Consider the following 14,734-nt stretch of genomic DNA (forward strand, 5'->3'; position numbering starts at 1 on the left):
AGACACACAGACACACACAGAGACACACAGAGACATAGAGACACACACACAGAGACACACACACACAGTCATAGACACACACAGACACACAGAGAGACACAGAGAGACACACAGACACACACAGAGACACACAGAGACATAGAGACACACACAGAGAGACACACACACAGTCATAGACACACACAAACACACATAGAGAGACACAAAGACACACACACACAGAGACACACACAGAGACACACACAGAGACACACACACAGAGACACACACACAGATACACAAAGAGACAGAGACACACAGAGACACACACAGAGTCATAGACCCACAAAGACACAGACAAAGAGACAGAGAGACACACACACACACACACACACTTGGTGTGAGTCTGTTCCGCTTTCATGACAAGCCATAGGTCTCTCCCCGCGACAGCTCCTCGCGAGTTCTCTCCGTGAGGCTGTGTTCTCTCCCTTCCCTGCCCCGGAGGAGGGCTGCCAACCGTGGGGGAAATGGGGACCTGCCTTCCCCAAACCTTTCTACTCCAATGATTTGCTATTAAACTGAGAGTTTTCACTTGAAAGTTGATTAAGACCCATCATCTCTGGAAGTGATCAGGGGCTGGAGACCCAGAGACCTCTGTGCAAGCTGTGCTGGTCCATAAGGCAGGGCCGCCCTACATTGAGGGACAGTTACATGGGCAGTGAACGCCCTGCCCACAGGCCAGCAGGCACTGCCCACGTTGCCAGGCACAGAGGCCCCCTGCTCCTCAGCAGCTCCGACTCCCTCCCGGGACCTGGAGACCTGCTCCTGAGTACCTGGAGCCCGGAGCACCCGAGCGGCCAGCCTTGGGGCGCCCCCTTGCCTTCGGCACTCCCCCGGCTCACTCAGCCCGAGGTTCTGGCGGTCAAAGTGTGTGGGCAGCAGGTCCCAGCCCTGCTCTCCTCACCACACGCCCCTCACACCAGCCAGTACAGCTGGAGCCTTCCCAGCCAGAAAACGTCTATTCATCCATCAACACCCTGCCTCACCACTTCCTGCTCTGTGTCCCCGCCCCTCCCCAGCCCTGTCCTCCAGCCTGGTGGGGTCCACAAAGGTGACTGGGCCCCCTGCCCGCCACCAGCTCTGAGCTCCAGGGGCGGGTCTCATTTCTCCCCGCGTGCCAGCATGCAGCCTGGAGCCCCGGCTGGCACAGCCCTTACACACTCGGCTGTGAGTAGCCATGTTCATCCGTAAACAGGTGACAGGTGGAATCTGACCACGGCCACTTACAGCAAAGACCAAGGGACGTACCCACACCTGCTCTCAGGCACGCCTGCTCTCAGGCTCACTTATACGCACATTCAGGCTCTGGGAGGTGATCAGACTCCCAAGGTCACCAGCAAGGGAGTGGCCAGGCGGATCCCACAGCAAATCCAGAACCCACGTGGCTCCCAAGCCCAGTCTCCCCAGCCCGTGGGGAGGCCTCTTCTGAGTCCAACAGCCAGCACTCCAGGGCCACCCCACCGCCACCCAACTGCAGAGCAGAGCTGTGGCTGCACACACCCCCCGCCTCCGACTGCAGCTGGCCCCGCTGAGACGGGACGGGATCTGCTCAGGGACTCAGCTGACCGGCCAAGATGCTCTGTCCTGGGTGGGACAGCGGTCCCCAAAGGCATGTCCACCAGGGGCCTCAGGATGTGACCCTGGAAACAGGGTCTTTGCAGATGTAATCACAGCCCACAGGGTCGTGGTCAGATCACGTCGGACTAGGGTGGGCCCCGCATCCGAGGACAAGGTCCTTATAAGAGACGAAAGGACCCAGAGACACAGAAAGAAGCTGAGTGAGCATGGAGAACAGACTGGGGGCTGCGGCCACAAGCCAGCGACATCTGGGGCCCCCGGGCGCTGGGAGCAGCAGGGAGGCCCCTCCCCACAGCCTCCAGAGAGGCAGGGCCCAGCGAGACCAGTTTTGGACACTGGCCTCCAGGCCTGAGAGAGAATTAGATTTCTGATGTGTTAAGCCTCCGAGTTTGCGGGAATCTGTAGCAACGGCCCCCGGGACACTCATGCTGACCCCTTGGCCCTCCGTCCACACCACAGCGACGTCTGATCACCAGCCCCAGGCCAGGTTCCCTGGGCTGTGGAGTCTGGGGGCGGTTTGACTCTTCCTTGAAAATCCAGAGAAACTGACAGGATGTTCTGAGTCTGTTGGAGGAAGTCGGTGAAGGAAGTGAAGTTCATGGACCTTCATTCAATCCACAAAAATCTACTGCTGTTGAGTAAAAGTCTCTGAAACGGGGAAGCAGAGCGACGCGGGCAGGGAGGGCTTCATGGCTCACGGTCTCTCGGGAGCGCCCGGGACCCCCGGGGAAGGCGGCCTTCTCTGACCTGGCCTGATGCACCCTCGTCGGACACTGCTCGGGACACGGCTTCCGTCACAGTGCAGAACCGACCCGGAGGACTCGGCGCTCTTGTCAGGGAGGAGACGGACTGGTTTGTCTCTAACGTGGCCACCTCCTCCCTAACATCTATCCCCACTGACCGCGGCCAGAGCGCCAGACCGTCCTCTGAGCCGGCGCCGTCATCTTTCCGGCCTCCCTTTCCTGAGCCGGTTGACATTCGTCAGCAGCTCCGTGTGGCTCTGCACCAGGGCTGTGTTATTTAGCCCAGAAGGTTCGGTTGCGGCCCCATAAAGGGAAGCACGCAGGCGTCTCCCAGAAGGACTGACGGCCCAGTTCCTCACTGCGTCACTTCTGCCTCAGCACACACGACCCCAAACGCTCAGGGTGCCGGCGACAGGCCCCGGGATACGGGACATGCTGAACCCCCGCACGCCCAAGCCCCACCCCTCTCCCGCCCTCAGCTCCCCCATCTGGGAAGGGAGATATGGAGAGTCTCGGAAGTCTGGCCTTTCCAGCTGAGGGTCCAGGGCAGCCCTCCAGACAGGGCAGCCACCTGAACCCCTGTGGGGGCTCTAGGAGGGTAGGAGAGGGCCGTCCCCACGCAGGACCACCCAACCTCGGGCTTTGAGACGAGAGGTCCCCAGAGACTCTGCCCCTGTGAATGGAGATCACAGTCAGGGCACAACACCACCCACCTAACGCTGGAGCCGGCAGGAGCCACAGGGCACGGAAGCCTCACCCACCCAGGACCCCTCTCCAGACGCTCACGGAAACCCCTGGGGTCCTGGCTAGGGGGGACCTGCCTTTCTGAATGACATCCTCCTAGCAGCACTTGTGCAAAGCCCCACAGGGAGTCACTTCTAAAAGCCAGGACTCCTGCCCTCCCACCGGGCCACCAGCTCAGAAGTCGGGCTCTGGGCCACCTCGGTCAGCCCCAGCAATAAACACAAACAGTCTGACTTTAATGTAAACCTCTCCTGAGAGCCTGTCCCTCTGGGTGGGACACGTCTCTTTAGGCCCATGTGGTTAACAGGAGTATCTGCCTTGTCTAAGGATCAACACCACATTAACGGGAGTATAACCTCCAGAAAAAGGGAGGTGATTGTCCTCTGCCACTTTGCACTCGTCATACCACACTCGGATGCCACCCCATTCTTCATCCGTGATGAGCTGCCAGGATCTTGTCCCTTGAGTTGCTCAGTGGCTTTTCCTGCCCTCAGCTAAAAAATTCTGAATCCCTCTCTCAGCCTGCCAGAACCTGGGATTTCTCCTGAGAGAGCCGCCTCTACACCCCCTTCGTTCCTGCTCCCCTGGCCTCTCCCAGTTTCCAGAACAGAGCTCCCGGCTCCCACCAGGGCCTTCCCTTCAGTTTCTGCTGCCCACACGGCCTCAGGGTTGGTCCGCTCTCACCCAGGTCCTCAGGGGCCCCCACCGTTGGCTCCAAGTCCCTTCCCCTCCCCCTGCTCTCGTGCAGCCCATAATAAGTCTTGTCTGTGGACTCATTCCCAGGGAGAGCTGAGCCAGCTGTGTTCACCACGATGTCCTTGGCCCAGAGTCTGAATGCCACGCACAGCAGGCACTCCATAAATGGTCATGGGCTACACACAGCAGGCACTCCATAAATGCTCAGGGGCTGCACACAGCAGGCACTCCATAAATGCTCAGGGGCTGCACACAGCAGGCACTCCATAAATGCTCAAGGGCTGCACAAAAATGTTTGTGGAGTCGGTAAGTCAGCAAACATCAGTGAACATCAGGGTCATCGCTGACTCAGAAATTGAAGGGAAGTGCCAGAAAAGGTGGACGCTGGGTGGGCGCAGCGATTTGGCCAATACACTCTGATGACACGCAGCCAGCTCCTCCCACAAAGGGGCCCCAACAAAAGGACCCAGGTCCCCAAGGCCTTGCAGGGGGTGATGGTCCGCAGAGCTCTTGGTACCAGGATACTCTCAGCTCACTGCCTTTCTCCAAGGTGGAAATATCCATCATGTCCTGAGGAAAGGAGGCCTGGGAGCGGGTCAGCCCGAGGTCGTGCGGGGATGTGGGTGCTGGGTCTTGCTCATGGGCCAACTGGACTGCGGGGGCCAGGCAGCCACGGCCTGGCACGGAGGACGAGGAGGGTCTCCGAGAGGGCACACCATCCATCTATGCCCCGGCCACCTGCCCTTGAGCTGGGTTAAGAGGCCCAGAGTCCCGCTTCATCCACAGCCGCCCCCGCTCAGCCAAGGCACGGCACGAATGAGGCGCTGCGCCCACCATCTGGGCGAGGGTCAAGTCTGAAGCTCAAGTGCGCCAGCGGGGCACTGTGACGTGGGCTTATCTGGCACAGTGGGTTGCAGCCAGGTGAGAGGAGAACCTTGCTGGGGGCAGAGGGTGGGCTAGAGAGCTGGCCCGACCCCCAGCCTCCATCTGCGCGTCCTCGCCCGGGCCAGCCAGCTGGCCCACATCCGCTGGTCCCCGGAGGAACCCTGTCCGCTCCCCGCCCCTTGCACACGCGTTTACACAGGCAGTGCGGCTGTCTTGTGGCTCCTGGGAGCCCCCAACTCTTGGCCCCTGAGCGAGCAGGTTCGAGGACCCTTGCCTGCTCAGGGGGGCACAGCGCCTGGCCCGGAGCTGGATGCACCTGGGGAGGCACCTTCAGGGGGTCCCAGGTGAAGGCGCCCTTCGGTGGCCATCTGGGCAGGAGGGTTCCGAGTGAGCTGAGAGTCCCCTGGCGGATGATGCAGGGGAGCCTCTGCAGGTGACGGTGGCAAGAACCCAGGGTCCCCACCAGCCCCTGGGAGGCCTTCTACAGCTCTCAGGACCCCTCCTCAGACCCCAGGAATCGGGATTGTTAACGAGCTCCCACGGCTTCAACGAGCAGCCAGGTCTAAGCACCATGAAGATAAAACTCTGTGGGCTCCTCCTCCAAAGACCCCATGATGGACAGAAAGCAAGGCCCCGTCCCCTGGTGGATCTCCTGAGGTTTCAGTGGCTAAAACCGCTGTCTCCCGGGCCCCCCATAGGGCCGGCCTCTCGTGAGCCCCACTTCACATCACCACATCACCTGGCTTCGTCCTCATCAGCATCTCGTCCTCGAGAGCTGGCAGCAGAGGCGTGAGGGAGGGAAGCAGAGGCCCAGATCTCTGCTGGGATGGCAGAGCCATCCTGACAGCTGCCCTCCGCACTCAGCTAGAAGCTTCCAGAATCCCGATTCCACGCCGCACCCCCCCCCACCTACCGCCAGGCTCCAGCAGGCCATTCTCAGGAAGAGAAGGCCACCTCCGCACCCCCTCCATCAGCTGGGGTGACAAAACAGAGGCTTAACGCAAAGAATGAAACAGATTCAGAGGCCACACGATATCAGTGTAAAGACCAGGCACTGCACTGATTCCTGAAGCTGTCACTCTCCCCCGACAGCCTGGATCCCGGACCACGGCCGTCACGTTGGGCACGTAAGGGGCACAGGACTGCAGGTGACGCTGCTGGGCTGGAGGCCGGGGCCCTCTCTGCATCCAAACCCCGTCCAACCGCCTGGGCGGGACCCGGAGGAGAGAAGCTGCCTCGTGTCCTGACGAGGGCATCTACACCCCCTCAGCCCCGTGGACATCTGCCCCGAGGCTGCGGACGCTCAGACGTAAGCCGGGCACCACTGGAAGGCCCAGTGCTCCGTGCTCTTGGACCCAGAACAACGGTCTCCCCAAGTTCAGGGCCGAAGCTGGTTTACACCAGGATGGCCATGTATCCGCGCCCACAGCTGCTGCCTGCACCCCGCTCAGCCTCTTGGGCTCGGCCCCTCCACACAGCTGGCCGCCGCTGCCTTCAGTGGCTGGGGACCAGGCCCGGCCTCTGGTCACCCACACGGCACCGAGGGGCACAAACGCCATCCTTGCCCCTGAGCAACTGATAAAGAAGTCCAGGTGTGGCGTTCTGGCAAGGAAGCAGGCCTGTGTCCTCAGCCCGGGGCACCCGGAGCCCCTGAAGCCCCTCCCTCAGGCCTGCAGGGGGGTTGGTTCCTACAGCAGCAGCTTCCAAGGGCCACGCCCACCAGGCTCAGAGCCCGAATCCCCTGGCACCGGATCCTCGAGGGCCCACAGCACAGCGGGGAACCCTGATGGCAAGAGGGTCCCTATCCCCCCAGACCCCCAGGAACAGAGGTGAAGGGGCTGCTAGGGCCCCCGTGAGGCCCCTCCCGTCCAGGCTGGGAGGGCAGGGAGGGCAGTTTCCTCAGTTTACAAGTGAGGACAGGGCAGAACCGGAGGCGCCCCGAGGCCCTGTCCGCTCACCTCTCCTTGAAGTCCAGGAAGACCTTGGCCAGCGAGCCGCCGCCCGCCATCATGGACACGTCGATGGCCCTCAGGAAGCTGTGATGCACCTTGATCAGCTCCTGGGACGAAAAGCGACTGCGTGTGAGCAGGCTCGGAGGGCGGGGCTGGGGATGCAGAGGCTCCGGTCAAGCCTCTCGGGGCTGCTGTTGGAAGGACGTCCACGCGCAGGCCAGGTGCTGGGTGCGCCACCCCAGGTGCGATCCACTGCGCTCTACAGCCGGCCACAGCCGCACCAGCCTGTCCAGACACACCGTGGCCAACCCCAGGCAAGGAGCGACCCCAGCCAGCACGCTCGTGATCCACCCGCTGGGTGACGGAGCGAAGGGGCTCACGGGCTCTGAGGGTCGAGTCTCTCCTCCGCGGAAGTGGGGCCCAGCCCCGGGGAAGTGCGTCCACGCCAGAGCAGAGGGGCGGCCATCATCCTCTGTGTCCCTGTTCAGACCCCACAGGGCAGCGAGGGGCTCAGTGTGCTCAGAGAGGGGGAGGGGACCACTCCCCTCCACTGCTAAGAAAACCTCGAGGGCCCTGGAGGACCACCAGGGTCCAGCCCTCCACGACCCCTCAAGCTGGAGCCCGCCCGACGTCGCAGCGGGTTAGGGCGGCGGCCCCCACACAGTGAGCCGGGGCGGGACCCTCACCTCCAGGTTGATGAAGATGGCCGCCATGTCCGTCGGGCTGAGCACCAGCCTCAGGGGCGCCATGTAGTTCTGCAAGAGAGAAGCCCTCATTGCACCCTGGCCTGGAGCTGGCGGGGCTTCGGGGGTGCTAACGGCCTCACAGGGTCAGGCGTCCACAAACGGGCTCTCCGCGGGGCGGCCACTCAGCTCGGCACACAGCAGGCTCCGTGCCTCCTGGAGAGCTCGGGCTTTCTGGGGAGACCCGAGAGCCACTCTGCGGGGTGAGCCCAGTGTGGGCCGGGCGGGGTCCGGCCTGGGAATCAGTGTGAGCACCGGACCCCCACCCCGCCAAGGTGGGCACAGCTCCACGGGGGGCCCCCTGCACGTGGCGCTGGACTTCAACCCGAAGGCAACCAGGGCGGGCTTTGCTGTCGCTGTCTGAGACATTTGGGGAAAATGAGGATCCCCCCAAGGGTGCACGCGAGGCCAGACACACAGCATAAGTCTCTCCCGGCATCAGGTCCTGGGCCTCTGCTCCGAGCGTCCCCCCAGGCCTGTCGTCAGAAAGGCGCACTCCACCCCACTTGCCACAGGAGCAGCCTTTAGACAAGGCGCCCACGTGTGGAACCGGCCCTGGAGGCCCCTCAGGGAACGGCCGGCCACCCTCCCTGCCCCCCGCAGGGTCCCAGCCACCTGGCCCTCTCCGTGGCCGCTGCGTGAGCAGAAGGCTGTCCCCCTGCACTCGTGGTCGCGGGATGCACCTGAACAGTTCTCCCCCATTGGGCGGCGGCCCCCTCTGGGACTGCTTCCTCCCCTGAGACCCAGCTGAGGGGCTGGGAAGGGTTACAAACACCATCGTCCCCGCGGGCATCTCAGGACTTCTGGCTGGAGGCTCCTGTGTGCCCCGAACAGTGGGGACCCACCTAGGGATCCCCATGACGGCTACACTTGGCCCTACTCTGCAAAGAAAGCGGGCATGGTCTCTCCTGAAAGCAATGTTGGTTCTTTCACACCTCTAAGCACTGCCATGAGGATGCCAAGTGACAGGGAAACGGCACGGAGCCAGTGGTCACAGGAAGCGGGGAGAAAGCCCACCTGTGTCCTCCAGGAACCGGGTAGGCCGGCGGGGAGACAGCACTGATCACACCGTCTGCCAGCGGGGCTGCAGAGACCGCCAGCATCGGGCCCAGCAGAGCCCCAGGTGCGGGGCGCTCACAGCCACCTACGGGCTGGCCCTGCTGTGCGCCCTGCTGACGGAGGGCAGGCTGAGTGCAGATGGCACCCAGTGAGGCGGTGCTCACAAAGAGCTCACTCAGTGCCTGGCCTGGGTGGCAGTGTATGCAGAAGGCGTTTAGCTCTGGGCTAGGATGCACCCATGAAGAGCCTGGCTCAGCACATTTCAGGAGCAGAAGCGGTCACAATGCCAGTGTTAGGCTGGAAGGAGTGGCAGAAACAAGCTCAGGACGGTCTCGGGTCTGAGCTGAGGCCGAGGGGTGGGAGGCGGGACCAAGGACTCCCAGGAAACTGGCCTGGGCGAAGCCCACAGCCTGTGTGGAGCCAGGGGCCAGACGACAGGTGAGGGTGCTCTCCGGATAGGCGGGCGCAGGGGTACAAAGCTGAGAGGCCCTGTGCCCGCCTGCCACCACTGCCCTGAGCCCCTGCCTGGCGAGAGGCCCCCGGGAGGCAGGGGCCCGGGGCGGCCCCGGCGGCCCCGCCCACCTTCTCGATGTCCTCCAGCGTCCGGTAGTACTTGGCCTCCGTCTCCTGGATCTCCAGCAGGCAGCAGTTCCTCTTGTCATCCTCTGTCATGCCCATTTTCTAGGGGAGGACACAGGACATCAGCCCGGACCCTGCCGTGCCCAACGCTCGGCTGGAGGGTCGCCGAGTGCGGAGCGGGTGCGATGGGGGGCGGCGTGCCCCTCCCCTCTTTCCTGGCAGCGCAGGGGGCGTGGTATGACCCTGAGGACGGCGACAGCACAGAAGTGACAGGTCCCTACCAGGCTGGCCACTCCCTCCAGCACACGCGGCAGGCGGCGCATGCTTAAAGCGCCCACTGTGCGCACGGGGAGAGGCTCTGACCAGCTCCCTGGGGACCCACGTCCACCGACCCACCGTCCCAGACTGTCAGTGCCTTGGAGAAAGGGATCACCCAGCGATCTCCGACTGCAGAGCTCAGAGCCCATCGGCAGGGGTCCCTGGGACAGGCCTCTGTGGGGGGCCCTCTAGGGCAGGACTGAGCAAGATAACGTGGCCACAGGGGCCGGGGAAGGAGCCGCGGAGGGGATGACTGTCAGGGGTGACTGTGGACGGTCCAGGCCTTCTCCTTAGGTTTTCGGCTGAGAGAATACTGGACGGGCGACACATGGGCCATTTGGACTCAAACCTGCCCTGACGTCATCCTTCTTTTCCAAGAAACGCCCCGGGGCCTCGAGTGGGCTGGCTGGGGCCACAGCGCTGCAAAGCAGCCTGTCAAGTGGGCACATGACCCAGGCTCCTTCCCAGAGCCCAAAGCCCTGCTCAGCCTGGGAACTTGGTGTTCAGGGTCCACGACCCCCTAAAACTGCATCTAAGAATGTGGAGCCCGATAGTGTCTCCCTGGGGAGGGGTCCCGGGTTGTTGCAAAGAGGACTGAGGCTTCCTGAAGGTGCAGGAAGACGGAGCTGGCAGATCGGAGCCGGGGCCTCCCCTCTGCCGGCCACTTACCTGCATATATCTAATCTGAAAGCGTGCGGAAGAAACAGAAAGGCCAGTTAGCAGTGCTTGCTCTTACTCAAGCCGAGCTTGGGGAGGCCAGGGAGCTCGCTGACACAGACACCAGAGCCAGGGATCACGCCACACCCGCCCCCCCGCCGAATGCCAGCCCGGCGAGATGAGAGGACAGCACTGGGACGGGGACAGACTGGGAGAGGTCAGACTGGGATGGGGTTAGACTGGGATACGGGACAGACTGGGATACAGGACAGACTGGGAGTGGTCAGGCTGGGACAGGGGACAGACTGGGACTGAGCGGGTGACACCTTCCCCCATCCCGGGCCAGGCTCTGCATGGCACCTGCCATGCCCTGGCTTTATCTTCCTTTAGAGACATCACTATCCCCTGTACCTTCCACTCAGACTGTTCAGATAGCTCCAGACATGATGGGGAAGGAAGTAAAGCCCGCTTTTGTCTCTGAGGATCTGCCATGTGGCAGGAGGCCCGCCCTGCCTGGTGGACCGGTGTGAGCCCAGCACCAAGCCTGGGGAAGCTAAGCGTCACCAGGCAGGTGGGACGCCAGCCTGTCCCCAGGACACAGGCAGGCATCCCCCCAGCCCTGCAGATGCCTGGGGTTCTGTACGTCCCTTCAGGACCACAGACAGCAGTGGGTCCCAGGGTTTCTGTGGGCCAGGGGCGGAGGCGGTCTCTCAGGAGCCAGCTGGGGGGGGCGGGGTGCCCCCAGAGAACCACATGGGCAACTGCACTCTCATGCCCTTCCCTGACCCACAGACACCCCGCTTCCAAAGACTGGGGAGTGAGCGGACCCCAACCTCAGCTTGCTGCCAAATGTGGGAGGCGGGCCTGCCTTTCAGACCAGCTCCAGGGAGGCAAAGGGGAGACCTCCAGCCCCCCGAGCCCACTTCCCTGGAAGGTTCAGGAGCAGGACTGCCTGGGCGGAGGGGCAGACCTGGGGTCACAGACACACCCCTGACTCTCTAGAGCGAGATTCCTGGTGATCGTGGAGAAGGAAATCCACCTTCAGACCCTTGAGACACCTCTTCTCTGGGAGCTGGCTGCCGGCATCTCGGCGCCTCCCGGCAGAGGACAAGGCCTCTGAAAGTCCTGTTTCTGCATCACCAGTGCTCAACCCCACACTGAGGGAAAACACTAAAACTTGCTTTCGGAGAAATTCCCCGCATTTCTTTGGTGAAAGCAAATGGCAGCAAGAGCCTCTAGAGTTGTCAAGGGGCATCTCGCCCACCCCCAGGAGTCTGGGGATGCAAGGCGGCTGGAGTCCACTCCACTGGGTCCCCGTCTCCCATCCTGGCCTGGAAGGACCCCCTCTCCAGCTGAGCAGCTGCACACACAGGCGTCGAGGGGGTGACTGCCGACGGCTGGAAATGAACACCCCTGTGCGGGAAGGTGCCCGGCCGGCTGACTGAGCCCACAGCGCCTCATGCCTCTGCACAGCGGGGCAGGGGTCCAGCTGCCTGAGGCCAGCACTGAGTCTCCGCCCCAGGCTCCCCGGGCAGGAGGGACTCGGGGTCCTGCACGCCTTCTGGGGGAGAATTCCACGGCAACGTGCCCGGGGCGGTGGGGTGGCGGGGATGGCACCTCCCAGTCTCCGGGAATATTTCACAGGAAAGAAGGGGCGCCTGGGTGCTGGGGAGGGCCGGGCCCTCTCGGGGGCTCAGCTGCGGGGTCGGCGCAGAGGCTGCCCGGCGCGGCGGGCGGACTCACCATGGGCTGTTGCACCTCCACCCTGATGATGTCCTCGTAGATGTCGTCCCCGTCATCCTCGCACGGGACACAGTCATAAATGTCCTCTCCCACGCCGTGCTCACTGTCGGGGCAGAGGAGGGCAGAGGCGGGGGCTGAAGCCACGGCCACCGGGGGCGCCAGCCCGCGGGGGCCTCCTGGAGAGCAGAGGCCGTCGGGACCACCGAGAGCCTCCATCTCAGCCTCCATCTCCCAGTCCAGAGACGGGGTGCAGCACCTGCCTTCCGAGGCTTCTGGGATCTCAAATACAGGCAGCCTTGGGCTCTGCCTGCTGCCCTTCTGGAAGGTCTTCCACCACGATAAAGCGCACCCATCCCAGTCGTTTAGTAAATGCTGGGGATGCCCGACGGGAGGCTGGGGGCAAGATGCTGCCTTAACAGGTGGTGCCCAGCTCTGGGGATCAAAAATGCCCTTCCCGCGCCCACACCTGGGACCTGGAGCCCCGCAAGCTCTCGGCTCAGCCCAGAGTCTCCCCAGCCCCTGCAGTCCAAGTGTGAAGGTCAAAGTGCAGAAGTCGCAGACACATGGACATCTTCCCTGCCAAGAGGTCAGGGAGCCGAGCAGAGAGGGACACAAAGCTTGCAATGTGCCTTTCCAAACAAGCAAGGAAGTTACTGGCCTTCCCCAGTGGCTCAGCGGTAAAGAATCGCCTGCAGTGCCCGAAATCCAGGTTTGATCCCGGGGTTGGGAAGATCCTCTGGAGGAGGGCACGGCAACCCACTCCAGAATTCTTGCCTGGAGAATCCCACGGACAGAGGAGCCCAGTGGGCTACAATGTATGGGGTCGCAAAGAGTTGGAGGTGACTGAAGTTGCCTGAGCGCGCACACAAGGTTACTGCTCGATACATAATTCAATAGGCATTTGTTTCCGCTCATGAGCTCGACCAGCAAGTCATGTCCTCTGACCTGCAAGAATCAAGTCATGAGACACCTCCAAGAGGCCTTCCGGGACCTCCGCCCAGTCTGCCATCCCGGACTCTCCCCAGCGCTCTCCTCTCACGGCACCTCCAATTATTCCATACCTGGCTGTGGGTGAGCCTGTCTCACCCACAGATGAAACCCAGCTTCGTAATCCCTTCTGATCTCCACGCCTGATACACGGTAGGTGCTCAATAAACTTTCACTGAATCAGCAAATGAGCCGATGCGACTGTCCAACAGCTCCCACAAGCCTGTCACACACAGCCCACTCCTGACCCCAGGGGTCACTCTGGCCTGGGGCGCCACTGGGCCTGGGTGGCCAGCTCTTCAGCCTGCTGTGGGGTCTGTCCTCGGGGGTCTCAGCAGGCCAGCTCACTGCGGAGGCCCACGCCAGCCCCCGGGCGCCTCTCTGCGGGGTACAGCCCACCCGCTGGGCTGAAGCTGGGCTAGCCAAGTTCTCCTCCGAACGGCATCAGGATGAGGTGGACCACTGCTCGAGTCGGCGGACGGGGGCGAGGAGAGAGGAGAAATGACACCAGCCGCTCGTATGAATGGGTTTCTGGCCACGTCCCAAACCGAGCTCTTGAATATTAGCTGCCGTTCTAGAGGCGAGGGCAGGCGGGGGCCTCTGGGGTTGGGGAGAGAGCTCTCTGCAAACCTAGCAGAGAGGAGGCCATGCCATTCTACGGAAGACCTAGGCAGCCAGAGGGGCCTGGTCTCCCTGGACCCCTGGACGCCAGCCCAGCTCACTGTAATGGGGCAGTGAGTAGAAGCATCGGACGTGCCTCTTCGGGGACGGGGGCAGCCAGCGCCCATCCTGGTGAGAGCCCCACAGCTGATGGGCGGGGGGCGGGACGGGATGTGGCTGCTCTGGGAACCTCCCCTGGTGTTTCACAACCTCTCCAGGTGTGAGGAAGCAGAAGACGGGCAGAGAACACGGTCAGATCGCACGGTGCTGCGCCAGCTAATGGACCCCCCCAACGCTTATGTGAGCAGCCACCCACCCACGGAGGGGCGGGCAGGATGTCAGAGCACACGGGGGCCTCGAAAAACACGCGTCTGCTTTTCAACTCAATGCCGCCTAGGAGGCGGGAGCGCTGGCCCCATTTCACAGATTAGGGTCACACACTGAGGCTCTGCGGCGGCTACGGGGAGGGGCGAGGGGCGAGCTCAGCCAGCCCCGTCCTTCCTGCCCTCTCCCGCCTGCCCTCCACCCTCCACAGCAAGCTGCGTGTCTGGACATCAGCAGTCCCGAGAATTGGGGTGCAAATCAGCACCCAGACGGTGACAGAGCCCTCAGCTCCCGTCAGAACCTACGAGAAGGCAGAGGAGGGTATCTGTCCCCCAAGGTGGGCCTTGGGAACGGTCACTTGCGTTCACACGGATCACCCCCCGCCCCTCCAGGTGTTGCCCCCGAAGGAAGTGGGGCTCCTGTAGCCCCGGCCGCCCGGGTCCTGGGTTCAGGCAGGGACCTGCATGGGTTCTTCCCTAAGGGTGCCAGACATCCTGGGGTTTCTGTCGTCAGCCGAGCGAGGCTGGTGACAAAGGCGCTGTCTGGAATCCTGACGGCGTGGAACAGAGGGGAGGCGGGCACGCTCTCAACCCCACCATCTGCAGACAGACATCTGCTCTGCTCCGACGGGCCAGTGGAAGACAGTCAGGTGGGTGAGGGGGATCGTGATGGTTAAATATTCCAAAAGCCAATGAAATGAATCAAAATGACTGAACGTCAGCCTTGAAAGGGTCTGTGGGGTCATCAGGTACAGGAGCAGCAATCTGCCAGCCCAAGAAGAGCCCCCTTTATCATCCCACATGTGGGGGAATGTCCTCATTGACCCCAGGACTCTACCCCAACTCGCTCGGAATCATTTTCAGCAAAGACCTCCCCCGGGGAAGCGCCCACCACCAGTCAACCTGAATCAGGGCTCAAGATGCACCTGAGCCCAAAGCTGTCCATCAGGCAGATGGGAGAGCCAGGCGGATGGGCAGGGAACCGGCCGTATGCCTTACGAACACCGTGCTCCTGTCCTGTAGCCTCC

General features: G+C 62.6%; 1 protein-coding gene across 12 annotated transcripts in view; it reads right to left on the reverse strand.

The window, feature by feature from the left end:
* VAV2 (vav guanine nucleotide exchange factor 2) overlaps positions 1-14,734 on the reverse strand; it is a 171,752-nt gene that overhangs the window by 30,020 nt on the left and 126,998 nt on the right. For 8 of the 12 annotated variants that reach the window (XM_040225563.1, XM_040225561.1, XM_040225571.1 and 5 more), the window contains exons 5-9: positions 11,737-11,839; positions 10,006-10,020; positions 9,022-9,120; positions 7,324-7,392; positions 6,644-6,744 (exon numbers count right to left, since the gene is read on the reverse strand). In XM_040225563.1, coding sequence (XP_040081497.1) covers positions 6,644-6,744; positions 7,324-7,392; positions 9,022-9,120; positions 10,006-10,020; positions 11,737-11,839 — 387 coding nt within the window. The remainder of the gene's footprint in view (positions 1-6,643; positions 6,745-7,323; positions 7,393-9,021; positions 9,121-10,005; positions 10,021-11,736; positions 11,840-14,734) is intronic. The other 4 variants (XM_040225568.1, XM_040225567.1, XM_040225564.1 and 1 more) reach the window with 1 other exon arrangement.

The sequence above is a fragment of the Oryx dammah genome, unplaced genomic scaffold (assembly GCF_014754425.2).
Source record: "Oryx dammah isolate SB20612 unplaced genomic scaffold, SCBI_Odam_1.1 HiC_scaffold_25, whole genome shotgun sequence".
Classification (NCBI taxonomy): Eukaryota; Metazoa; Chordata; class Mammalia; order Artiodactyla; family Bovidae; genus Oryx; species Oryx dammah.